Genomic DNA, 26,308 nt, shown 5'->3' with positions numbered 1-26,308 from the left:
TGAGCTAAGTAACTAAAAGAATTTCATCCTGGGTCTGTGATTATTGGGTTTGTTCCACTGCTGCTGCATGGTTAAGGTCAGGCTGCAACAAGAATTTCTGCTTTGGGAGAAAGGGGAGAGGAGTTGGTAGCTGAAGGTGTGATGCTGGAAAAATGCTCTCTGACCACACTGAATTCTTTAGAAAGCCTGTTTGAGCCTTGTTGTGCCTTGAGATCTGTTTTCAGGGCTGGATGTGTTCTTGGCACAGCATCTCCCTTAAAGAAAGAACACTGCTGCTGAAACAAGATCTGTTTGAAATGCTTCTGAAATCTTCTTCCAGCTCATCTGTCAGTGCAAATGTTTGCAAAGGGTAATGTAGCTTAAAAAGACAAGCTTGTCCAGGTTTTTCTCCTCTGTACCAAAAAGGGCTCCTTTTGCAGCCTCTTTGCATGGAAAGTCTGTTATAGCTGCTCTGGGTTGCCTTTGGGGGATGGAGTCTGGACCATCTGGAAAAGTCAGGGATGAAGCCTCCATCAGGCCTCTGTGAGCACTTTCCAGTGGGCAGGGTCTCACCTGGACCAGTGCCTGAAGTGATGAGAGCAAAGTTACCTCAGCTCTGACTGCTGGACCTGGTGCATTTCACCTTGTGCAGCCTCTCTTGTGTCACTTTAAAACCTGCAGGAACATCGAGGCATTGCTTATTGCCACACTCTGGTGTGTGTGTGTGTGTGTGACCTTGGGGGTCTTGGATCAGGTCCTGGGGGGAAATCCTTCCCTGGGAGGGTGGGCAGGCCCTGGCACAGGGTGTCCAGAGCAGCTGGGGCTGCCCCTGGATCCCTGGAAGTGTCCAAGGCCAGGCTGGACAGGGCTGGGAGCAGCCTGGGATAGTGAAGGTGTCCCTGCCATGGCAGGGGTGGCACTGGATGGGCTTTAAGGTCCCTTCCCACCCAAACTATTTTATGATTCATAATCAAAGCTTTCACCTTCAGGAAGAAGGAGAAAGAGCAGCTTAATACACATAGACTGATACAGTCTGAAAGGAATATTATTCAGGAATTAAGGGTTTAATTCCTCCTTGTGTTGTGTCCTGCCATCATGCAGGATTGTTATAAATGGATACCCAAGTAATAGTGAACAACTGGGGAAACTTTTCACAGTGAATCGTGCAGGTTAATTCAAGACATTTTGTGGAGATGTTTCACCTGGGGACTGTCCCAAAAAATATCTGCCTCTTAAACACATGCCCCTGGTTTTAAACACAACTGCATGGACATGGAGCTATTTATTTTTCCAGAATGCCCTGGAAATCTCTGTCGTTCAGTCTTTCCTCAGAAAGCTTTTAATTCTGCTTCCTGTCTTCTTTGCCTTCAAGTTGCAGCTGTTTCCTCCTTTCCCTGAGTGAAACAGGGGAGGCAGAGCAGCACTGGACCAGGGTTTTGGATTAAGCCTCACTTTTGGGTGGACAATGTGGAGTCTTCCTGAAAGCAAACCCCTTCAGCAGCTCTCCTGGAGCTGGAACTAAACTGGGAGACTAAGACTCCACAATGTTTGTTGAATAAAGTTTAATACTCTTAAGATAAATAGGCCCAAGTTATTTAAAGCTATGATGGCTGCTTGCCATGGATGATGTATTCTGAAGCCTTTGAAATTGAAACTGTGTGTTTTAAGCCTTCACTTAAAAGTGAAAAAGCTTAAAAAAATCTGCCTTGCAGATTTGAGTGTGTGAAGTCTTCAGATATGTTAATGATGCTTCTTACTCCACATCATTAATAAAGGCTGTATTCAAGTACTGATTTAGTGTTAATTAATTGGTTACCACTTCAGTTACATTTGTGTTTCATACTGAGAAATGTTGTATGAATTAATCACTCTGAGTTCAGGTATTCTTACTTCTTCAGTTGTTCTGCTTATTCAGGATAAGTGATCCTGAATGAAGAAATTAATTGTTAATCCTTCATGAAGGGTACCCAGAACTGGCAGGGAGCTCCTTTATGGACAAATGTGCCCCTCCTAGAAGAGCTGTGTTAAACTTTTCAGATGTGTAAAAAATTTTTGTTTGATTTAAAGGAATCAGCATTTTCTGACAGATTGCTCTTCTTAAAAAAAAAGGAGAAAAAGCCCACGTTGGTCAGCTCTGTACTTTATAGCTGAGTTGTGCAGCTAGCCAGATCCTCATGGCCTAATGACATGATTTATTTTAGCATGTTCAGAGGTATTTTTGTACTCTTACTTAAGAAAATTAAATCAAAATCACTTAGAGAAGGAAAAAAACCTGCTGTTTTTATTTAATCAAACCTCTGGCAAGCAAGTGCTTTTTAAAAGCAAGTGGTGCTTTTTTGCTTTTTTTTTCTTTTTTGCTTGCTTGTCCAGACAGGCTGACCTTTTAGCTTGGTTTGTAATTCAGTTACTGAAAAAAGAATAGCATTGAGATAACTTGTCTTTGTGGTTATAGGATTAGTCAGCCACTTTCTAAGTTCCTAAAGGATTTCAAGGTTTGGACTTCCTGAAGTTCAGTGCTGCAGAATAACACTGACCCCATTTGTCATTGCCTTTGTTTACACTAAGTGTGCACAGGACTTGGGATGGTTTTGGAAGGGAATGGGGCTGTTCACACTCATAATTGACACTAAGGCTAAAATAGGAAATTTAGTCTTGGAGCTTAGAAGATTAAAATTAATTGTTCTTTTTTTTAAAAAAAGCTTTATTTTTTTAATGATTACTCAGCACTCATATCAGCAAACAAACCTTTGGATGGGTTTTCTTCCTTAATACTTCAGGACAGTGCTGAGGGTAGTAGCAGCTTGCAGAAGTTCTGTGGTTGGGCTTCCAGAACTTCCCTGAGCCTTGTAAGGATTACAGCAGGGAGCAGAAGTGCAGCTCTTGGCTAAGAGCAGCCCAGGGGTGCCAGTGCTGTGGATCCAGGCTGTGGTGTTGCCACAGTTCTGTCAGGGTGGCCAGGGGGAATGGGATGTTTGCTGTGATCCTCTGAAATTGGGAATTTCCTGATACCTTGCTGTCTCGGTTTGGAAAGACAGGTGTGTGAGGCAGGAGCCTCCCCTGAAATGGAAAATGTAAACCCCCTCCCTCCAAATTGTTACAGATTTGAAATTAAGGGGCTCTCATTTCTCTTATTCCTGCTCCTTTTTTTTTTTTTTTTCCAGGAATAACAGTTCTTTACTAGGGAAGAAAATAAAAAAATAAAATAAACAATGCAGTAAATCAAACCAACACTGACAGACTCAGAACACACCCTGACATGCTGTAGGTCAGGGTATTGGTAGCAGTCCAATTGGAATTGTGGCTGCAGCCCTCCTGCAGTGTCAGGGGTGGTTCTGCTGGAGCAGGGATCCTGGAGAAAAGGTGTAGTGTTCCTCTGAAGATCCAGTGGAAGAGGCAGCTGCTGTTCTTCTGGGAAATCCAGTGGAGAAGCTGCTCTGCTGTCCCAGAATCTCAGATTGTGTCCAGATAGGAATGCTTGGCTCCTCCTTCTGGGCAGAGCATCTCCCACTGGGATGATGGAATTTTATCAGCCCTGCAGGGGCACTCACTGGCCCATGAACAGAAGATAATTAATAATTAATGACCCATGAACAGCAGAGATCTCCTGGAGGGAGGATTGGTTTATGGAAGAGATAAGGAAAACTGCCCAATGAACAGAAGTACCCCACCTCTAACAGATGGCAAATAAAATACACATTGCCCTGCACTCCAGGGCACTTGCCAACAGCAAAGCTGCTCTCTGGTTCCTGAAGGCTTTTGAGGAATAGGGGACAATGTCCAAAGTGTGGGGAGGGTGGGAATGCAGAGGTGCCTCTGAGCTGCTGAGGAGCAGTTGTGTGTCCAGGGCATGTGTGTCTCTTCCAGAGTGGCCACAGGAAGGGGATGCTCAGGGTGGAGTTGAGAAATTGCTGAACCAGCAGGATCAAACATTCTGGGTGTGAATGTAGCCTGAAGTAAGGTACAGAGGAGTAGCAAAGCTGTGGTAGTTCTTGCTAGAGAAGAGCAGTGGCCTCAGCAGGCCCTGGTGAGACCCCAGCAGTGCTGGAACAGAGGCACAGCTGTCCCTGGATCTTGGGAGAAGCCTTGCTCAGGCTGCCAGGCTGGGGAGAGGGGTCTTGGCAGCTGTCATTCCTGCAGAGGCAGCTCCCAGTTAAGCCATGATGTTCTCAGTGTGTCTGGCAAGGAGGAGGATGGCACACATGGCCCTCCAGGAATTCTGCAGGGGTAGTACAGATACCATGGTCTGGTGTCATCAGCCTTTATTTTAATCAAGTAAGCAGAGCTACATGGAAAATTACCTGGGATCCTTACTGGCATTCATAAGAATAAGGTGCTTCACTTTCAGTAGCTCCACATCTGTGCCAGTGAGGCAGGGCCATCCCAGACACTTCACTTGAGAGCCCCTGGGTCCCTGTGATATAACTCTCTGTTGAGATGCACTTCTCCAGTTCAGCTGGGCATCAAAAGCTGAGTGTGTGGTAGTGTCCATCTTTTCTTCCACAAAAGTGATGCTGTGATTGCACTTGAATATTTAACTGGCTGAAGCTGACTTGACCTCTGGGTCACCTGATGATCTCATTGAAAGTGGTGTTTCTTTGTGGAAAGCCACCTGCTGCTCAGGTGAGGGGGCCTGGGAAGAGTCTCCAGATGTGCACTGGTCACAGCTCCTGTTCTCCATCTTTGGGCAGTTGTAGCTGCAGAGCTCTTTTGGCTGGTGGTGGATGCTGCAGCCCCTGATGTGTTTTGCCTAAATAATTAAGGTGCTTTAAAAGCAGAAGCTTGTGCTGCTGAGACTTATTTTTCAAATCTTTTGAAAGATTAATATCTGTATTTTTAATCTTGCATGAAATCCCACAATGAGTGCATTTCATCCACTGCTTTCATAACAGTGAGAAACTTCACTGACATGCTGATGCTAAAAGGGAGGAAAAGCAAGATAATTAGTGCTTGTGTAGGCACAAGGGCTCGTTCTGATTTACTGCAGCCCCTCTGTAGCCTGGCTGCTTGATAGATCTGTGAAGTTGTAGGGACCTGATGGATGAGGAGAAATGGTCAGAAAGTGCCAGTAGGTCCTTGTGTCCTTTGCATTTGACAGCTTGAAGTGAATAAATGGTTAATGCCTGCTCATACATTACATCAAGGCTCTCTCGTGCTGGAAGCGTAAACGAGAACAAGGCACTTAATTTTTAGAGCAGTGATTGAAAGTATGCCAAGTGATATTGAGGCAGCATTTCAGGAAAAATGCTATGGAAAAAAAATGGCATGCTATTCCAACACCAATTTATATCACCATCTTCAAGATCTAAATTCTGGAGCACTGCTGAGCCTGAGAAATTACCTTACTACAATTTAATTTTGGCTGGAGAAATTGAGGACTTTTTTTTTTCTGGTTTAAAAAAAGTGCATAGTACTTTTGAGTAATCTGTGTCCTCAGAGTGTATTTGATATCAGCATTTAATGGATACCTTGTTTAACCAGTCTTTCAAGTTACAGGAAGCTAACTCCAGGATAATCTCAGCTCTTACACTTGTCAGAGCTCCCACTGATGAATCCCTGGGTTCTGCCTGCCCTCCCTGGCTCGTGCTCTCTGAAGCACCACTGCAGTCCTGCAGCTGCAGCCTGAGCTCTGCCCAAGCTGGCTGCTGCAAACAGCCACAGCAAGTGGCTGGGATGGGAGAGCTCCTCCCAAAAATAAAACTCTGCTTGAGGAGGTGATAGCAGAAGTGTTCAGGGGTTGAGGTGGATTCAAATCAAACTGATCTGCAGGGTTCTGGAGAAGGAAGTGCCAGTGTGCCCTGGGTTTTATCAGCAGGGAAGCATCTTGATAGCCTTGGTGATAGCCAAGGTCAAGTGAAGCCAGAGTTTAATTATTCTCTTCTGTGAAGAGCCTCCCTTCCTAAAGGACACCTAAACATTGAATTGAGCTTGTAGGGATTGTTTTATACTTGTCTCATATGTAGCCACTTCTGCTGTGAGTGTGATCATCAACAGCCTCCCCTGAGGGGCTTCCACACCGTTGTAGTCCCAGTTGGTTGTGCTGGTTGTTTCTGGTTTTGTTTTTCCAAAGCAGACTGTTGCTACTGTATGACTGTGCTAATGCTTTGCATTATCTCTAACAGCAAATTCCTGTTTGGCATTTAATGTTTAGCATGGCTTGGGGAACTTGATTTGGGTAAAACCCCTTCTCGAGCCACACTTGGAGTTTGGCTGTCTAAATACTCACAAAAAATTGATGGGCTGTGCTCCCTGCTGATGGGATTGATGAGTTTTATGGGGGGCTTTGATCACTGGGTATGCAGTCAAGAACTGTTAGATTGCAGCATAAAACTAGGCTTAAAAGGAAACTATAACAATAAAAGCTGTGCTAAATAGACAATTAATTTGTTTTTCCTTGGCTCCCATCTAGCTTATATCTTTTCTACTAAGAATTTATTTCCCTGTGTAGCGTGGGAAGCTGCAATTTTATTACTTCTGTATTTTAGTCTTCAAACTCCCACTGCCCCTTATGAAGTGATAATTGCCAAAGCCAGTTTTTCTAAAGGCTATATAAAACTTAAAAGTTTGACATCAAGTTATGTTGAGCAGTAAATGCCACCTGGAATCTCTGGGTGAAAGGCAGGCAGAGCAATTGCTACAGCTGGGTGTTTTCTTTCTAAAAAGCCACAGGCTCTTGGTAACAGTGGGAGGATATTCAGAAAACACCCTGGGCATGTGGAAGACAAGTGTTCAAACTCACAGGAATTGTGGTAGAGGAATATGTCTAGAGGGCTAAGGAAGAAGAGAACAACTTCCCAATTTTATTTGTAGGCTTGGTTGTAGTACCAAGGCTTGAAAATATTCTCTGTCTGAAAAGCTGTTCAAATGCTTTCAGCAGGAGGAAAGTAACTCCATCTCACCAGTGTCATACTTACTCCAATTTCAGCTCCAGAAGTCAGGAGCTAAATGTCCATCTGCACATTTGAAAAGTGATGGTAGAAAAACTGCATCCCCACCCAGGGGATGGAGGGTTCCTGTTTGGCACAAGCCTCAGGATTTCAAAGACAGTATTTAAAAGCAAAGCCCAGATAGCTTGAAACCTTGCAGACATGCAAGGAAAAGGCTTTGTGCTAAATGCAGGGGTCAGATTCAGTGTCAGTGAGTAAAAAGGAAGTTTCAGGAGGAACATGTTTTCCACTTGCCCCAGGATAATATTGTTTGATTCCTGTGCAGTCAGTGAACTAGAGCTTGGCCAGAACCCTTTGTTGGGAGAGAAATGAGTGAAAGCTGCTGGGAAACAGCTCATTTCTGTTTGAGGCTCATAATTCATGCAGCAAGGAGATTTGGCTGGCAGTGGTTTTGCCAGAGGAGCAGATAAGAATGATGGCTGAAGTGACTCAGGGGTCACTAGAAACTGTATTTATGTCAGTAGTGCAGGCTGGTCCAGGCAGTGGTGACCTTGTGCTGCTCAAGGGCTCTTGGGGGACCAGAGAATGTGCCAAGCCCCAAACTGGGCAAGCTGCAGACCTTGCTGTAGCAACCCAGCACGGCTGGTCCTTGCTGTGAGGGCTGTGGATACTAAAAGGACTGTGATAAATTATTTGCATCAGCTTCTAATTCAAAAAGTTTTCGCCATTTGGGTTTTTTTATTTGGTTTTTGTGGGGACAGGGTAGAGGCTGAGTTAATTCTCTAGGCTTTGTGTTTTACAACAGATTTTTTTGTTTGTTTTATATGAAACAGAAATCTGGCATGGTGGCAGGGTTTTGGGCTGTGTCCTGTGGTACCTTTGAATGCCATACCTGTGGCTGTGTCTGCAGAGAGCTTAGACTTATTCTGCTTTTGCTGCTTAGGCTCATTTACATTCAGTAGAATATCATGTTGCTGTGACACTTTACCTGACTGTAAGAAATGCAAGTGGGGGTTTTTTCCTCCCTGTTTTTAAAATGCTGATTTGAAAGAACTGCAACTCAGAAGCAGTTTGCTGAGTTGAACATTATTCAGTGGGGTAGTTGTCTGCAAATCTGTCAGAAATGCTGACAAAGGAATGTCATAATTAGGTTACAAGCCTTCTCCTTGAGGAAGAAATTGTATTTCAAATGATCTGTTCCTGATTTGTCCATCACTACTGTGCAGGCATGGTAAGGCTGTAGGTTATGTCCTTCCAAAGGATATCATTATGTATGTCCTTCTGAATTATACACTAGAAATCATCAGCATGTTAAAACAAGATGTTGCTGTCAGTGGTGACTGAAGAAAGCAAACAGCATCCAACAGCTGTGGGTGAGAGGCTTTCAGAGGAGCACTTCCACCTCTGGCATATGCATATAAAAATGCCCTCTTCAGTTGGGCATTTTTACAGAGTTATGATCATTCTCAAAACCTCAAGTAAAAATACAACTGTTAATCAAACGGTTAAAAATTAGCTTTCTCAACATACAGGCTTGCTGGAAGAGTTTCATGTGCTGCCTCCTCACCATTTTGATAGATTTGTTTGGCCAACCTTAGAACAAGTATTTTTTATCCAGCTTTACATTTGAAATGAGATTCCTTCCTTTAGAAGTTTGTCTTAGGTATTTGATCAGCATGGACAAAAATAGCTAGCTTTTACAGAGACAGTTAGACTTCTTAGAGCAGAGGAAATGCTGGGAAGTGAGGAGAGGAATGGGACTGAGCCCGTGGCTAAAACCAGCTCTAATTGCAGCTGCTCAGTGCTGAGACTTTACCCTGAGTAACCGTCTGTCATGAGATGCTGTCCTTGTCCTTCTTGTCTTATTTTGCTCCTGGCGTTTTTCTAAGAGAATAATGTCAGTGTCCCAGGAGTGCAGAAACAGACCCCGTGGAGTCTAAAACCTCATTTTGTGCCATTGCCTTACAGTGCAATGCCAGGCAGCAAAGTGAAATGGAGGCCATCACAGTTTGAGCATTTTGGGGTTTTTTTTCCTTCTGAAGATGTGTGTGTGAGTGGAAGGACAGGCTGAGTGATTGTCCAGGCCAGGTCCCCGGGCTCTTGCTGTCCCAGCAGGAGCAGAGGGCTGGGTGTCCCCTGCTCTGTGTGGCTCTTGTGGCTCTCATTACCCACTGGGGCCCTGCCAGTCTCCCATCAGCTCATCTGGGCTGAGCAGTCACCTCCTGCACCTGCACCAACATTGCCCTTTGGCTTCTCCAGCCCTTCCAGGAGTGGTGTGGCTTTCACAGACAGTGTGCCATTATTCCAGATGAGAGCTCTGTGAGTTGGTCACAGCTCTGCACACAGGTGTTCCTGTGCTCCCAGGTTCCTGGGCACATGGACTTGCCTCCCCTCCTTGCCCCAGCCTCCCTGTCATGTTTGAGCCCTGATAGCTCTGTAAGCTCTGCTGTGCTCTGTGTCAGGCAGGTAACCCACTTCCAGTTGGCTCATATTCATGTAAATCTGTGGGCTTTGCCCACTCCAGACTTAGCTGTGCTCCAGCATCTTCCACACTGTTCAGCCATCTGTCCTGGCAAACACAGTCCAGGAATTGTCAAAGCTGTTGTGTCCCTTGGCAAGCAGCCCTTACACTTTGCAGGAAGGCTTGGTGTGTCAGTGGAGGATGTCCCCTGATGCTCCATCCTGTTCAAGGACACCTGTAGGGCAGTGTTTTCTTACAGCCAGGTGTTCTGGAGAGCCCATCGCTGTGCATCTGCTCTGCCAGCTCAGGCACTTTGTTCCTGGCTCTGAGCAGCACCCAGGCACTTCAGGAGGATGGCAGAGGAGGCTCAAAGGGCATCCCTGGAAGACTGCAGCCCTAGGGCCATTTCTCACATCTAACAGTTGGCTTACACCTTCAGCAAGGTGGTTTAGATTTGTTCCAATGCTCTCTTTAAGCAGTCCAGCACTGGGAGAGGTGTAGCTGCTCAGTATATGTATTCAGTACTTGTATTAATATTTTCTTCTGTTTTGCATTTTTATTTGACTTTTCAATTCCCTAGACTGTGAGGAAGTGGAATGTTGAATAATTACCTGCTCCTTAATAAATTAGTGTGAAAAGGCAACTGGTGCCATGCATCAACTTAAACTGCTGCCTGTTAAAGTTGCATTAATGTGTATAAATAATATATATCTTTGTGGAGGAAGTGCTTTGTCTTTCTAATGAACAGTTGCCTGATTGGAAAGGCTGAAATACTGTATACCCTGGGCAGAAAGGTTGTTTCATGTGTGCCTGGATTATTAAAATGGATTTGTGATCTTGAAACAGCAACTAGGAAAGATCTTGCTTAGCAGAATATGCTAAAGAACTTCAAAAGACATTATGAGAAATTAAGTAGCAGGTGACTTTGTGATTTAGGGACTGGTATCTCTTCCACCTCAGGAAAAGGCATCAGGAGTTCCATATCTTAGTTTTAAGGAGTGATGCAAACTGCCATTAAACATTCATTTGTTGCTTTTTAGTAGGCAGCAAACATTTCACTTCATGTTTTGGTTCAGGAATGGCTTGAAGAATAATCGTGACAGCTGATTAATTAACAGCTAAACTAGGACAGCCCCACTTGCAGGAAAATAAAGATATGTGACTTAATTATGACATTTGTTGAAAACAAAAAAAAAAAATTGACAGTTTTTTGTGCACAAGAAAGAGCCCACATTATTTTGCATATTCTTAGCATCCACAGCAGGTGCTTAGTGATAGCACACAGGTGTTGCACAGTCATTTCTGTCCTGCTGGAGTGCCTGTAAAGCAGTCTCCCCTGTGATCACTTGGTCTTGGATGGGGAAAGGACTGGTGCTTAAGTAAACATCTGAAACATTTCCAGTGTCCATATTTTTAACATTACACTAAAATCCTGTCTGTTGCACCAGTTATAATATTATAGCATTACAGAAAGGCTGTAGCTGTGGACAGTCTAGACTGTCCCAGGCCACACTTGGCATCTGTAATCACAGAGCAAAACTTTCACTTGGCAAATTGCCACCAAGCAAAAGATAGCCAATTAAACAAAGGTCAGGGAGAGGGAGCTTGTCCAGATGAGCCTGACATCTTCACGTGCAGAGGAAAACACAAATTGTATTTGCATGTTTCATCAGTGAGGCTGACCCAAAGTGACCTGGTGTGTGTTTGTGCTCTGGGATTTCTGGTGTAGCAAACTCTGAATTCCTCACCGTGACTGAGATCCAGCCTGATTGTACAAAATTGCCTTTTATTTTTTTTTCACATGCAGCTTTTGTCAATGATATTATTTTCTTCCTGTTCTCTGTGTCTCCTTTAGTCAGTTAGCATAAGGAGGTTTAGTTGCAAAGAAAGGAGAACTTTGCTTTCCTTCTATCTCAGTGCAGCATTTCTGTCCTAAGCCTCCAAAAGGAAGCATTAGAAAAGCAGCTCCATGGGGGAAACATTTCACTGGTTGGTTGTGTGCTCACACTGCCAGCAACCAGAGCATGTAATATACCTGTGGAATGAGCAGCAGCAGTATCCTGAGGCTCACACCACTCTCACTGAGGGCAGCAGCCTGGAGCAGAGCTCTTGGTGTCTTTCCCTGCTGGAAGATCTCTGTGGCTGCCAGAGGAGCAGCAGGATCCCCGCAGGTGCGCTTGGTGCTTGCACTGATGCCAGTGTCTGTTCCTCTCTTGTCTCCCTGCTAGCTGAAGACTTGGAGCGTGGATGAGCTCCAGAAGAGGCTCTCTGCCCTGGACCCCATGATGGAGCAGGAGATCGAGGAGATTCGCCAGAAGTACCAGTCCAAGCGCCAGCCCATCCTCGACGCCATCGAGGCCAAGAAGCGGCGGCAGCAGAACTTCTGAGCCACGGGGGGAACCTCCTTCCACCCTCAAGCAATCAGCCCCTTGCTTTTATGACTACTGAACAGATTGATTTCTATTGAAATATGCTAGCAAAATAGAGGGCAATACTTCTGCTCGTTTATTTTTCCATAGCACCTTTTGTGAACTCAGGAATGCCGTCATGTGGAAAATCCTGATTGTATGTTTTAATGTTAGACTTGTATTTAAAACATAATTCCAAAAGAGTTCTGTTACTGTTTTTAGGAGGGTTGTTTTTAAACCTGAGGAACCAGATAGAAATTGGCTAATGAACGTTGGCTCACTGTCTCTTCAACTGAACTTTCAGGAGTCTATTTTGGTTTAAGTTAATGCAGATGGTTGTCTGTAACAGCTGATTCTTTTGTGGGTTTTTTGTTTTTGTTTTCCTTTGTGAATGCACAGACTCAATTTCAAGCTGGTAACTGTTTCTACTGTTAAGGTACTGATAAGTTTTAGGTCACTGAAGAGAGCAGGTGAGAACATGTACAAACTGTTCCAGCCTTTTGAAAGAAACTTAAATCTCAGTTTTTAAAAAGCCTGTAATAAGCCCCATGCCTTACACTGTGTGCTTTAAGCAAGTGTGATTTCTTCAAGACCTCAGTTTTGTCCTCATTTTGTGTACTTTATGAATTTATATAAGTAGATAAAGCATGTTGTGCCTCCATGAGAAATTACATTCTGTAATTTAAAATCCACACCCACTTAAAACCAAAAACCAGTCAGTGATCTGATACCCCTTTGTCTGTCTGTTTGGAACCGTCCTTCAGGGAGACCCTGCTGAGAATGGAGTGCTGGGAAAAGGAAACAGTGTTTGAATGGGTGGAAGTTGTGTGAACTCTCTCAGGAATTTGGTACTTCAGCTGTGTCTAAGAGGACTTAAAAATCTCCACAGCTTGTGAAATATTTTATAGGCTTCATTTCAAATTTACATCTTTGGATGCTTGAATAAAAGCTTGATTTTACAATCCTTCACATTTTTGCAAGGTTTAGCACATCAGGAGAGTCAAACTGAAAGTAAAGACTGTTAAATTAACAAAGATGTGCATCTATGGTGGTGGAGCAGAGGCGGAGTTGATCTGGATGAGAAGACAATTACCAATGTGCTGGAATGGAAGAGACTGAACCTCTTCCAGCTCCTCTGGATGCTCTTGTGTTGTTTTTTTTTAGTTTCCCTGCCATCCCTGCCCAGCATAGCTCAATCAGCCCCAATGCCCCAAGCACGTACAATCGCTGTGAGGACAGTGCAATCAGCTCACATCAGAGTGGAGAGTAAAACAAAGCCTGTGTGCAGGGCAGAGACTGAGCAGTGCCTCTGTCCCCTGGGCTCTAACAGCACAGCTGTGCAGTTCTAGGTGTGCCTAGCATAGGATGGAATGTTTGGGCAGAGCAAGCATTTCTACCAGTGTTTTTTTATTTTGTTCTGATAGAGGGAACAGTTTCCACATCGTGCTGAGCTAGGCCTTGGTACATCACCCCGATGATTAAACAGCAGTGTCTCCTGAATCAAATGCTGCTACAGAGGTGATGTGTTTGTTTCATGTTTCTGTAGGGTCTTGTTTCCCCACTGGAGCAGGCCCTTGGCTGCTGCTCACAGTTCTGCTCCACAGCTGTGAAAGGAACCAAGCCATCCTTACCCTCGTTGCATGGCTTTGTCTCAGTTTGCTAATGCAGTGGGATCCAGCTGTCCCTAAGGAAAAGGGAGGCAGTAAGCAGTGTATGTAGGGTGCTGCAGGAGGAGTACATCCTGGGACAGCCAGCAATCTGACAGCCCCAGGTGCTGGGGAACATCAGGGCTTCTGCTCTGCTCATCTGGATCTGTGCAATAGGCTTTGCTCTAACCTTGTCTTTATGATGAGCAACTTTCATGAGCATCCTTTGCATCAAAGAAACTCCTCCAACTTAGCAGGGAGTTCTCTGGTCAGTGTTGGATCTTGTAGAAGTCCCTTGGGTGGATTTGGCCCAGCACCTCTGGTGTGACAGACACAGAGGTCTGTGACATGGTAAATTGTGCACTGCCTGTGTGGCGTGGGTCACGCCTGTTCTGCTGGAAGGATTTTTTCCTCTGCACTGTATAGATAACTGTAAAGATCAGAGGGCATTAGAAACCCCAACTTTAAGGTGAAACACCACGAGGTGGTGTCTATTTACAGAATATGCAACCTGTGACTGCTGTAACTGAATGTAAGCACTCTTGAAATACTCTGCTTTGCTGACGTGATTGTCTTAAAATATAGCAAACGAACCAAAATAACTAAAACTGGTCCAATGGCTTAACTGTCTTTGAACCTTTCTAAAATGCTTGCAGTGGGTGAGACTTAATGATGTTTCTTGCATTTGGAGCTGTAGTGCAGAGGAATTATTTTTTCCTTCAATGATTTTCAGTTTGTTGGAGAAAATACTTCCCTTTTTGGTCCCTTTGTAGATTGTCTGGGAGCACAGAACCTTTTCATCCCTCAGAGTCCTCCAAGCTATGACCAGGGCTGGTACCATAAGGGAAGGATGTTTTGACAAAGTTTTAAGCAAAAAACTTGCATAATTGTGAAGCTGCATTCATGTGCTCCTTGGGCTCATCTGCATTTGGAAAGGGTTCTGGACAAATCATTGTCTTTGCTTCTAAAACCCAGAGATACTGATGGTGTCAGTCATGTGAGACTTAACAAATGTGAAGTTTGTAGCTTTAACTTTTTTTGTAACAAAGAAATTAGCAACACTGGCATAAACTGCTGACTTGAAATGCTGTTTTGTAAGATCTGTCTGTTTGTATATAATTCTGTTGGGTCTTTAGTTTGTATATGTATGGAACAGTAACTTTTATTGCATTCCTCTCAGTTTGATACAGGAGATTTTGTTTGATCTTTCTCAAGTATCTTGCCTTATTTGTTCAAAGGGGCAAATAAACTGTCCCTACCTGAAATCATCAGTGTTGTGTCTCATATTTATGCATGGCAGTACTTGGGGGTGTTGCTGTTTACCAGGACAAGTTCTAACATAATGCACCTCGACTCAGCCAATGTTATACAGCATTCTGGAGGAGAGCACAAGCTTTCAGAACATGGGCAGTGAACATGTTTTAAAACTTCACTAATTCTGCAGCTCAGGGTGAGATTGCTTGAGCAGAGGGGCAGCTCCATGTGCTGGCAGCTCTGTGGGGTTCAGGAGGTGATGCTCAGGCAGTTCCAACAGGGAGGAGCACAGCAGCCCTGCCTGGAGCTCCAGCCTTGCAGGAGGGATGATTGCCCATGGGGTGCTTTGGCAGATGGGGATGCTGAGCTCTGCTGTAGGTGCTTGCTGTCTGCAGCAGCTTCCCTGAGCCTGCAGGCACATTTGGGGCTAGGTACATACCAATTTATCCACCTTCCTACACAACAGGTGAGGCTAGAGGCTCACTCCTAATTCTGGCTCGCTTGCTGCACTTTGAGCTTTCTAGCTCAGGGAAAGATGAAGCTGACAGTGAGTGGGTGCTGCCTTCCAATGGTGAACTGTTGGCTTCGATGTGGTTTCCCTGAGCAGTTACTAAATCTGTCCTGGAGGGATGACTAACTGGAGCAGAGACAGAATTCATTCAGGAGTCAGCTTTGGTTAGCAATTCCGGAAGAAACAAAATAGATCTGAGCTTTTAAGAGTTGGGAAGGAGCTGGAAATCAAAGGGAGGGAGGCTGCAGGCTTTTCTAGTAACTGGGGAAGCCTGGAGCTCTCACATCTTCTCAGCAGCATTACCAGGATATTGTGGAGCCCCAGAGCAAAGGCAGGGAGGGTTGTGCAGCCATACCAGGGGGTGTTTGTGTGCACTCCCTCTGTGCTGGCAGCACTGCACCTGCTGCACAAACTTCTGCATGTGGCTAACAAACCCAGTAACAACAGGTACCCCCGAGCTGGGGCTGATGGTTAGCCTTGGTTTTCTCCCCCATAAGAGAAAAGTCAGCTCTCCACTAAGCCCATAGCACCAGCAGCTTGTATTAATTATAAGCATTAAGGAACAGGAGCTGCTGTGCCAGTGTCCTTTTTGCCCAGCTACTCATTTTCTACACCTTCATTTTGTACCATTTCCTGCTGTCCACAGGCCAGAAGAGTCTGAGCTTGGATAAATGCTTTGAGTGTTGGCTGACAGCCCTGCCTCGAGAGTTGACAATTTTTCATTTCACTAATCATTTTGGCAAAATTTTGACAAGTCAAACCAGGAAATACCCATCAGCTCTTTCTAGACTGAAAGTTAATTGCTCTTTAATTTAAGAGCCCAGGACGAAAGCCAATGTGTTTAAAAAGTTTAAAACAATTCAATTCCATCTATGAAGGACTGTCCTGCTCCCCTCTAGGGTGTTGCTGTCCAAATCAATAGAGTGCTGGACGTGGAGGGAGCCCTGAGTCCCTGAGTCCCTGAGTCCCATCCCGTGGGGTGACAGCAGCCTCTTGCAGTCCTGTCTGTGCACAGCCAGCAGACAGCTGAGCTGTAGGGTGCATTTTACTCAGCCCAAGGGGCTCAAAAGCTCTGGACCAATACTCCTTCACTACAGAGAGCATGATGTTGAAAGGAATGTGGGGCAGGTTTTTTCCCACTGTGCTGCTCTCAGCAGACTCGAGGGCTGGATGTGAGCATGCACTGCTGGTGCTGTGCCTCCCTGCATGCCTGACCTCTGGGGTTTATTCCCTGAAATGGTGTCACCTGTCTAGGCACATTTGGGTAATTTAATTCCATGCCTTCAAGGCTGCTCATTTGGCTCTCTCAGATGGTTAGAATAGAAGTCTTGATTTTGTGTTTTTCCTACAACTAAGTTAACAGCTTGGGTTCAGGTAAAGGCTAAAGTGAACCCATAAGTATATGGCAGACCTTGGGGCTGTCTCACTACAAGGCAAAAGTGGTTTAGCATTATTTTGTAAAAAAACCAAAGACAAATAGAATTACTGCACTGTTTGTTTTTACTGATCTCCTTACACAGTTCAGCAAATAGAAGTAACACTGATTCAGTGTGTCAAGCAGTGAGCTCAAGCAGTGAGAACTGATTTTTGCTGAGGTCAGCAGGGTTGTAAGAATCTGTGAGCAGGAGAGATCCCAGAAACACTGCCAGTGAGGAGTTTTTCCTTCCTATAGATGAAGCCCTTTAAAATCTCCTGGTTTCCTAATTACCAGCCAAGCGCACAGACCATGCTCAGGGTAGACATGGATCTGAAAGTTGGCAAAGGAAAAGAAGTTTTAAACAAAGGTAATGAAGTTTACTTTGTCTCTTTGAGCAGAGTTGTCTAATTCTCAGCTGCATTAAATAGCTTAATAAGGTCACTCCTTAATCACCATTCCCTGGAGGCAAGAGAGTCATGCTTTAGTCAATCATTTGGTGAATGTGGAAAGCAGCTTTGTAGGAATAACCTGATAAAGTGTGTAATTGATTTACCCACTGTATCAAATGAAAATGCAGCCACTCAGGAAAACTGATTAGGGATTAGCAGAGAACACGAGTTCCCTACTTGCCTCAGCACTAGGAAGTGAGGCCTGTCCTTGCAGCCCAGTGCTGCTCAGCCTCGCTGGGGAGCGTGGGCTGTGCTCACCCACTCTGCTGCTGGGCACCTTCCTGCTCTGCACAGCTCCAGCTCTGCCAGATCTGCCTGCACAGCAGTGGGAGGATTTTCCTAGTGCACTTACTCAGAGCCATACAAATCCTAATGTCTTCACAGAGAGCAGGAGGCTAAAAAAAGAAAACATCTTTCGTGGCTTTCCCAAAGCCGAGCTCGGAGCTCTCGTGCCCCAGCCCCCTCTGATGTGACTTTGCCACGTGCCAGAGGGGCTCACAGATCCTGCCTTGCTTGTAGCCCCCAGGGTAGGGCAGCTTTTGCCTTGCAATGATTGGCAGGATGTGGATTTTTAACTTTTTTAACGGGAAAGCTCTCAAAGGAATAAAGATTGAACTGTTTTTACCCCATCGTGCCCAGCAGAGTAGTGCACCTGACACAGGGAGAGCAGTGGTGCCTTCCCCAGCCAGCCCTGCAGATCAACAGCTTGGAGACCCCCCCCTCATTTCAGAGCATCAGAGAGCCACAGACAGCACCAGGATTTCCTTCCTCCCTCCCAGCTGTGATGCCTGGCTCCCTGAGGGGCTTTTCCCAGAGCCCACCAGCTCCAAGACATTGCCTCACACCCCGGGAATGCCTCGTTCACTGAGCCTCAGGAAGGTGGGTTACTCCAACTGCTCCAGCCAGGATGACAGCAGTGGTCCAGGCATGAGGACAGCTGTCAGCCAGAGAGCATCCAGCATCCCACAGAATCCCACATCCAGAGCAGGGCTGAGGTGGGAACTCTGCTGGGCTCCAAGGTGGGGCTGGGGGTGGCTGACAGGGACCTGCAGCCCTGTGGGAACAGCTTGGCTGCTCCTGCTCACCCTGACCCAGCCCTGCCTCAGCCCATGAGCTGCATGAGCACATCCAGCTGCCCAAAAACAGAAACCATCATCCACAGCAGGTCATTGAGGTCTTTAATAAAATATACAGTATGCATCCCATGCATAGATAGAAAATTAATTTACATGCTCCTAATTATTTGCATAATTCTTTTTCATTAATAGATATAATTTACTCTTCACATTTGAATACATTTTGCTACTGGAATATTTATGTTGAGAAGGGGAAAGTCCTTCCTGTATTCAAGTAACAGTGCAGCAGGAGCTGGTTGGAGCAGAGGGTGCTGCTCTCCAGTCCCAGCTCCCAGCAGGAATAAGCACAGAGCTGACCATGGAGTTGGTACTGGAAGACTTGATGATGCCAGAAGCGTGAGCACCCTCCCATCCCACACCACCACTCCTTGGGGACCCTCCCTGAGTCCCACTGGGCTTGGAAAGGCCAGACCTGCAGCAGTGTTGGCTTTCCTTGCCTGTGTCCAGCAGATGGCTACAGGCAGAGCTAGCACCAGCAACTACAGCTGTGCTGAAACCCAGCCAGGACAAGCAGCAGCAAAGCCATGGTCCAGGTACCTGGGGTCATCCTGAAGCCTTTGAAGTGTGTTTGAGGTGGTTTGGGATTGTGGGATGCACGTTTCTCCTGCTCAAAACAGGCATTGCTGGGTGCACTCTTCTGTGTGCAACAGAGCTGCTCAATTTCCAAACAGAGAACGGGGTGGGAGGGCGAGGAAAAGCTCTGTAGGGAATTAATGCTGTGCCCTGAAGGTGCTCAGGTGGGCTGGGGTTCCAGGCAGGAAGGGGTTTGTGCTCCAGGCCGACCTCCCTGCCTGGCTGTGAGGTGCTCAGAGGCTGTGGTGACAAAAGCAGTGCAAGGTCCCCTCTGCCCCAGCTCTCTCCCTGCAGGGGGAAGGTGAGTGCAGCGGCCCTCAGGGAGCTCAGCTCCCTGTGAGGACACCTGGGACAGTGGGACCCCCTCTTTACAGCCCTCCTGGCCCTGCCTGGCCCTGAGACAGGGAGGGAAGAGGCAGGATAAAGCCAGGCTAGGGGCTGTGGTGAGGGAGACCAGGACTTGGGGGACAGCCCCACTGGAATTGGCTCCTCAGTTCCCGCAGCCTGACCCCTTTGACGGCTGCTGCCTGAGGACAGTGTTCCTTCTGCCATCCTGGCCATCCCCAGGTGTGTGGGCAGTGTCCCTCCCCCATGTGTGGGCAGTGATCCCAGCTGTGCCACACTCCCAGCACAGCCCCAGACCCCTGCGGGTCCCCGCAGTGGCAGTGCAGGAGAGCAGATAAATCCCAGCAAGGGAAAGAAGGTGGGGTTCAGTCAATCCCACTCCCATGGGGCTCACCCTGAGCTGGACACTACCTCTCCTCCCACACAGGCTCATTCCCAGACCCCTTTCCCTTCTGGCTGGAGGGGCAGTTGAGCCTTTTGAGCCTGTTTCCTGCTGGGGGTAGGACAAGGCTGGGGCTGGAGTTGACATGGCCCAGGATCTGTAAGGGCTGCCAGCCTGGTGAGGGTTGCCTCATCCATCCTTGAGCTATTTAACCTCACCCTGGACAACACAAAACGTGAGGGCAGAGGAAAATCCCTCTCCATACACCTGAAGCAGTGCCTGATCAGGGGTCACTTGTATTTCTTATTTTCTGCCTCCCTTTCTGGCAGGGGCATATCCAGCACCACAACCTCCCTTTGCAGCCACAGGTGAGCAAGGTGAAGGCTGAGACACATCCAGGCAGGCACAGGGTCTGGAAGCAGCCAACACCCCCTGGGCATCTCCTCCAAGCCCTCCTGTCCTTCACAGGGTGATGCCAGCCGTGGCGCCTCCGCCGTGTCCCGGCACCGTGCTCACCTTGAGCAGGTCCCAGGTGCCCCAGGTGGGTCCCAGCGGGTCCCAGGTGCCCCAGGTGGGTCCCAGCAGGTCCCACGTGCCCCAGGGCTGCAGAGCAAGGGCTCAGGGGCTGGGGTGGGCACCGGGGGTCAGACCACGGCGGTCGGGGCTGCCCCTGTCCAGGGAGGTCTCGCTCAGAGCCTCGGAGTCGCGGTCGCGGCTGGAGGTGCTCCCGCCCTCCTCGGGCTCCTTCTTGCCGCTGTTCCTCACGGCCGCCTCCAGCGCCTTCTGCTTGCGGTAGAAATGGGAGAACTTGTTGAAGATGATGGTGATGGGCAGTGCCACGACCAGGATGCCCCCCAGGATGCAGCCCGAGGCCGCCAGCTTCCCTGCCACGGTGACGGGCACCACGTCCCCGTAGCCCACGGTGGTCATGCTGACCGTGCCCCACCACCAGCACGCTGGGATGGTGTCGAAGCCGACGTCTTCCTCCTTCTCAGCAGTGTAGGCCACGCCAGAGAAGACAGAGACCCCCACAGCCAGGTAGAGCAGCAGGATCCCCACCTCCCTGTAGCTGTGCTGGAAGGGAAAGCAGAGCCTTGGTCAGTGGGGGCCACTGATCAGGACACAGGGATCCCACAGTGCAAACACAGCCCTGCACAGACTCCCTGCACTCCTCCACCAGGGATCCCAGTGCTTCCATCCACCCCTGCTGTGGGATGTCCTGCTCCGGGGGTGGGCTGGAATGGAGCAGGAGTGACTCACATCTGGAGCAAGTGGTGCAGCCAGGAATCATTCTTGGCACCCACAGCTGCCTCTTTGCACTCCACCAGCCTGTGAGTGCTGGGAGGGAAGACAGATCTGGGCTCCCCAGCCAGGGATCCCCATCAGAAGCTGCTCCCCTGCCTCCAGCACTCACTCTGGCCTGATCTCAGCTAACAATATTTAGCACATTTTCCTTTTATCTTGGCAGGTCCCCAGAAACCACCTAATAGGCAGCCACTAAAAGAAGCAATTTGTACCTTCCTGAGTCGCTGGCACTGCTCGCAAGGAGGACGTGGTCTCTGCTGCAGGCTCAGCTCAGCTCTTACCCAGTTCTCAGCCCAGGCTCCCTGGGGACCCCCGAGCCCCAGGGTCCCTCCTGTACCCCAACACCACTGAGCCTCAGCATTCATGAAACCCTTTGTTACACACACATAGAAACTTCACATCAGAGCAGGCATGAAACCAAACATCCCTGGTCATCAGGACAGAGCAGGGACCCATCCAGTGTCAGCATGGGCTGGTCTTAGCACCCATCCTACAGGGTGCTGCCAGCCCCAGCTTGACAAAGTACAGTCCAAGGGGTCTGGGAGCCTTGGTGGGAACAGAGCCATGGGACACCCAGCTCTGATGGCAGAGGCATGCAGCGCTCCTTGAAGAAGACATCATTTCTCTGGTTTCAACCTAAAACCTTCGTGTGCAATCTTTCTTTTTATATTCTTAATATCTGAACAAAGTATAAACCTGTGGCAGAAGCCCAGGGGGAAAAGGCAGTGGGCAGTTGGAGGACCAGGCAGCAAGCCATGCCAGGAAGGGACTGCCAGGGGACAGGCTGCCACCACCATCCTCCCAGCATGGCTTTGTCCAATTACTTCTTGACTGCCATAAGTGAATTTTTTGGATGTTTCTGCCCACTGACCTGCCAGCTTGCTCTTCATCTTTTGGGAAAAAGAAAGCAGAGCTCTGATTGTGGGGAGTTTTTCCCAGTCTCCTAACAAGCAGAGAATGCTTTATTGGAGACCACATAACGGCTAAAGGAAACAACATTTGAGCAGAGCAAACAGCAGCAGATGTGGGAAAAGGATTCTGTGGTCAGGATGAGACTTAAGAGGAGGTGGATTCATGGCAGGGAATGAGGAGACTTTGCTTAGACAGCTGGCAAAATCTCCTCAGATAATGCCAGTAATACCAAATAACCTCCTCTTCCTCCCCTTTCTCCTCTTTCTCCCTTTCTCCTCCCTCACCTGTGGCTGCAATGCCCTATAGCAGTGCCAAGGGAGCTCCTTGAGGAGGACAAACAGCTCAGAGCCAAGGGTGTATCACTTGGCCAAGAATGACCTGCTCCTGGCTGGAAGTTAACAGCAGGTCTGTACATCCCAGCTGGGGACCAGCAGCCCCGAATAACCTCATGCATTTTTAAAGAGTATCAGTTCTGGCCCTGGGATGTGTTGGAGGGGGAAGGCAAAGGGGAAGTCAGGCAACTCCATAGCTCCTGCTGCTTCAATTTACATGCAGGGTCAGGGTTTGCAGCACAGGGAAGGCTCCAGAAACCTCCCAGCTGATTCTCAGGCATTGGCTGCCATCTATTTGTAGCCCTTTATCTGCAAAACTTCTGGTTTGCTCATTGATTGAGGGGGAAGGCAGCTGCAGCTGGGGTTTGGCTGGGATGCAGTTTTAGCCATGGTTTGAGTAGGATGCAGGCTTAGCCAGGGTTCAGATGGAATGCAGGTCGGGGGGGATGCAGGCTTGGATAGGGTTTGGGTGGGATGCAGTTTTAACCAGGGTTAGGGAGGGTTGCAGGCTTAGCAAGCAGCCAGCCTTGGGGGATGCAATGCTAGGTAATAAAAGACTCCAGCAAAAAGCCCTCCAAGCAGCAGTCTCTCCAGGTTCCTGCCAAATGCACACCTTTCCTCCAGTACAGCAGAAGACAATTGGAATGGAAGAGCCCACTTTGAGTCTTGCCAGAAACAGCAGTGTGGAGGCCGAGCAAAGATGGCCCATGGTAGTGACAGCAGGGATGTGCAGAGTTCCAGCCTCTTTATGCATTTAGGCCCCTGAGGGGACAGACAGCAACTCCTGAAGATCCCTGTATGTGCTGTAATTACCCAGGGACCACCATCTATCAACAGCCAGTAGGAGAGGGGCTCCAAACCCGCATCACAGAGCTGCAGTAGCAGTAATGGATGTCGGGCATGGCAGGGAGGAAGAGCAGAGACATGTAGGAAGCCTCTTCTCAAATTAAACACGCTGTGGATCAGGCCCCAAGCAATCTGAGGGCTGTTCAGGGTTTACAATGCACAAATGGCAGAATTCCCTCTGCTAGCACTCTGGTGGCAGGGGAACAATCACTCAGCTTGCCAGAGCCATCGCTCCCGCTTCCTGGCTGTTAACAGCCTCCACTGCTCTGCTCCCGCTTTCTGCTCTCGCAATAGGAAGTAAATGATGATTAACAAGACGTTGTAATTTATGTGCCCACTAAATCACAATGCCAAGCTGCTGCATCAGATTTGTGTCTTTGCTCATCCCCATTTAGAGCTGGCTACGGAGTCCCCAGGAAGGGGCACTTTCCAGCACGTCACTGGGTGAATCAGCTGCTCGTCAGAAGCCGGAGCTGCGATGCTGCCGGCTCCCCAGATCTCCTTTGCTGCTTAGTAATACGCACATGAGTCCATCAGTGCCTGCTCTGCTCAGAGGTGGTGTTCACGCTTGGATGGAGCACCAGCAGGACTTAGGGAATCCTTTCCACCTGTGCAAGTTTACTTAAATTTCACCAGCAGTTTTACCTGGGTCTGTCACTTGTCAGTGCCCTTTCAAGGTGAGTGTTCAGAAGCAAGTATGATGCAGGTAGGACTTCAGGCATCTTCATTTCAAGCAACCCACCCTGGAGCCTGTTATCAGCAGGTTTTGAGGATGCCAGGAATATTCTGATGCTCTGTGGGCTCTGCAAGATTAGCTCTGGGCAGGGCTGATCCTGCGTCAGAGCAGAAGCTGGCAGAAGACCTTTCCTGCTGCCCATCCTCACCCCCATTCACACTCAATGGTTGCTTTCCTCCGTGACTCAGCCACGGGAACAGGTCCAACCCCAGCAGCCAATGCCAGTACACCCCATGCCAGCCCTGTCACTGCTGCAGCAGCAAAAACAGGGTGTCCCCAGCTACTCATCCCTGACATGGCCCTTCAGAGGGAGCAGCACCAGGAGCTGCAGCTTTCTCCCATGCCAGGCACTGAGTGGGAAGAGAGTGGCCCTTTGGTTGAATTTCAGGCTCTGTTACAAAGATTGCTTCCTTGGCCATTTGTGTGGTATGCCAGTTGTTTGAAGGGGGTAAAGCACAGGGATATTTGTGCAATTGACCCAAGAAGAGGCAATGTTTGCCCTGGTGATCATCCCCCTGTGCCCAACATGACTCCCATGTGTGGTGGGGCATTGGGAGCATGTGTCACTCTGAGCAGGCTCAAGGATCAGCTTTAGGATTCCTGTTGATGCAATCACCAAGAACCAGGGACAAATAAAGGCTGAGTCCATTGGCCTCTGCACCAGGCTGGATTTTCTGTGTAAGCACAGGAGGTGAGTTTCCTTCTCCCCAGATTCAGGAACATGGCCCTCAGCAGAAGGAGGATGGAGGGGAGAGATGGTGGGGGTGAGCAGAACCACACTGGGTGTGAAAGCTCTCCTGCTTCACCACTGAGCTGCAGTGATGGAGGTCTGGCTGCAGCACCAGGATAGTGACAATTGTATAACAGATTTCAAGTTGCCCTTGGGTCTGTCTGAAGACACCAGGGGTGCTGTGGGTGGGGGTCTGGAGAAACACAGTCTTGGGGCATGTTATGGGGGATGTGGACCCTCTCACCAGACCTGCAGGGATGCCACTTGTAGGTATACCTGAATCCTGGTCCTCCACTTGGTCAGCATTTCCTCCAGACCTTCCTCCTGAGGACCACATGGCCCTGGGACCAGCTTCCCCCAGCTCTGCATGCCAAGTTTTTCATCACACTGAGGGGCAGCTGCTGGAAACCCAGGCTCTGCTGAGGGCATAGACCCTGCCTGGGGCTGGTTGTCCCAAACCATGTAACTCACCCATTGCTTTTCTATTGCTACTTTGTGCCAGTCCCAACCTCACTGTATCCTGAAGCGTTCAAGTATCAGCTCAGCTGGACCAGGATTTCTATTTCCCTAAATGAGCAGACACCAGGGGTTGGACACTGGCTTCTGGTCAGCTGGCAGCATGCCCTTAGAAGGGTTCCCCATTTCCCAGAATGGGGACAGGAGCAGCCCTGAGCCACGCACACTGGTGCTAGCAGAGCCAGCAGCTGCTGGCTGGCCTGCTACCTGCTCAGCAGGTCACTCTCAGCCCCACTAGGCTGAAGGACTAAAGGAATAGGTAAGGAGGTAGAGAGCCAGTTTACCTTCAAGGTGGCCCCCAGTGACCTCAGTCCAGTGGAGTGCCGAGCCAGCTTCAGCACCCGGAATATCCTCATGAGCCGAAACACCTGCACCACCTTGCCCAGGTTGCCCAGCTCCGAGTCACTGCCCATGGTCACGTCCACCAGGAGGGTGAAGTAGAAGGGCAACACTGAGACAATGTCAATCAGGTTCAATGGGTGCTTGAAGAACTTCCTGGGGTTGGGCGAGAGCAGGAGGCGGGAAGATACTTCAAAGGTGAACCAGGAGATGCAGAAATACTCCAGCTTGTGCAGGATGGGTTCATCGAGCACGTTGCCATTCTCATCCACCTCCTGGTACTCGGGCATGCTGTGGATGCACATGGTGGCTATGGACACCAGCACCACGCTGATGGACACGAAGCTGAAGAGCTTGCTGGGGATGGAGTAGCCGGGGTTCTCCATGGTGAGCCAGAGGCGCTTGCGCAGGTTGCCGCAGCGCAGGGTGCTGTAGCGCAGCAGGTCGTGGTTGATGTCAGAGATCTCATCAGGGGACGTGTCCACGCTGCTCACCTCGCTCTCCTCATCCCAGTTGTGGTGCCGGCTCTCCAGCTTGCGCTCGTGGTAGCGGTAGCTGCAGCAGGAATCCAGGAAGAATTCGTTGATGCCCCAGTACTCGATCTCCTGGCAGAAGGAGAAGACGCACAGCTCCTCCATGACGTGCAGCTTGCCCGTCTGGTAGAAGTGGAGGACGTAGAGGAAGAAGCCGGGGTTTCTGTCGAAGTAGAACTCCCTGGCACTCACGTCGTAGTCATCGCAGAGCTGCAGGATGGACTCCTCCGAGTCGCAGGAGAGCAGCCGGCCCAGGCGCGTGTCGGGGAACTTGGAGAGCGCGCTGGAGCTGAGCCGCTGCCTCAGACCGCCCACGTTGATGTTGATAACGTCCTCCTCAAAACTGGGACCCCAGTAGTTTAAGGTCTTGTTGACCATGATCAGTAGAGCAGGAGCGGGTTCCACCTGTGGATGAGACAGCAGGGCTGGAGGGGTGCTCCTGGCAGGGGGTGGAGGCAGAAGCACCCTGGGGAGTGAGGAGGGAGGTTTGCATTTTGAGAAGTGAGGACCAAGGAGAGAGAAGGAGAGAAAAACAGCTTTAGACTGTTGTTCTCCTGTGGTATGGAAGCTACAAAAAAGAAAAGCCGATGAGTTTTCCATGTGAAAGTTTTCCT

General features: G+C 48.5%; 2 protein-coding genes across 2 annotated transcripts in view; one reads left to right on the top strand and one right to left on the bottom strand.

The window, feature by feature from the left end:
* STK4 (serine/threonine kinase 4) overlaps positions 1-14,643 on the top strand; it is a 46,926-nt gene extending 32,283 nt beyond the window's left edge. Inside the window, exon 11 of the mRNA XM_059863053.1 lies at positions 11,553-14,643. Coding sequence (XP_059719036.1) covers positions 11,553-11,711 — 159 coding nt within the window. The 3' untranslated portion in view covers positions 11,712-14,643. The remainder of the gene's footprint in view (positions 1-11,552) is intronic.
* Positions 14,644-18,170: 3,527 nt separating this feature from the next.
* On the bottom strand, positions 18,171-26,265 carry KCNS1 (potassium voltage-gated channel modifier subfamily S member 1). The gene is made up of 2 exons (XM_059862860.1): positions 25,107-26,265; positions 18,171-20,519 (listed from the first exon to the last, which is right to left on the bottom strand). The coding sequence occupies exons 1-2, from the start codon at positions 26,070-26,072 to the stop codon at positions 20,064-20,066; spliced, it is 1,422 nt and encodes a 473-aa protein (XP_059718843.1). The 5' UTR covers positions 26,073-26,265; the 3' UTR covers positions 18,171-20,063.
* Positions 26,266-26,308: the final 43 nt, after the last annotated feature.

Source organism: Haemorhous mexicanus, chromosome 18 (assembly GCF_027477595.1).
Source record: "Haemorhous mexicanus isolate bHaeMex1 chromosome 18, bHaeMex1.pri, whole genome shotgun sequence".
Taxonomy (NCBI): Eukaryota; Metazoa; Chordata; class Aves; order Passeriformes; family Fringillidae; genus Haemorhous; species Haemorhous mexicanus.
The sequence above is the reverse complement of the archived record's forward strand: the minus strand, read 5'-3'. Positions and strand labels throughout refer to the sequence as shown.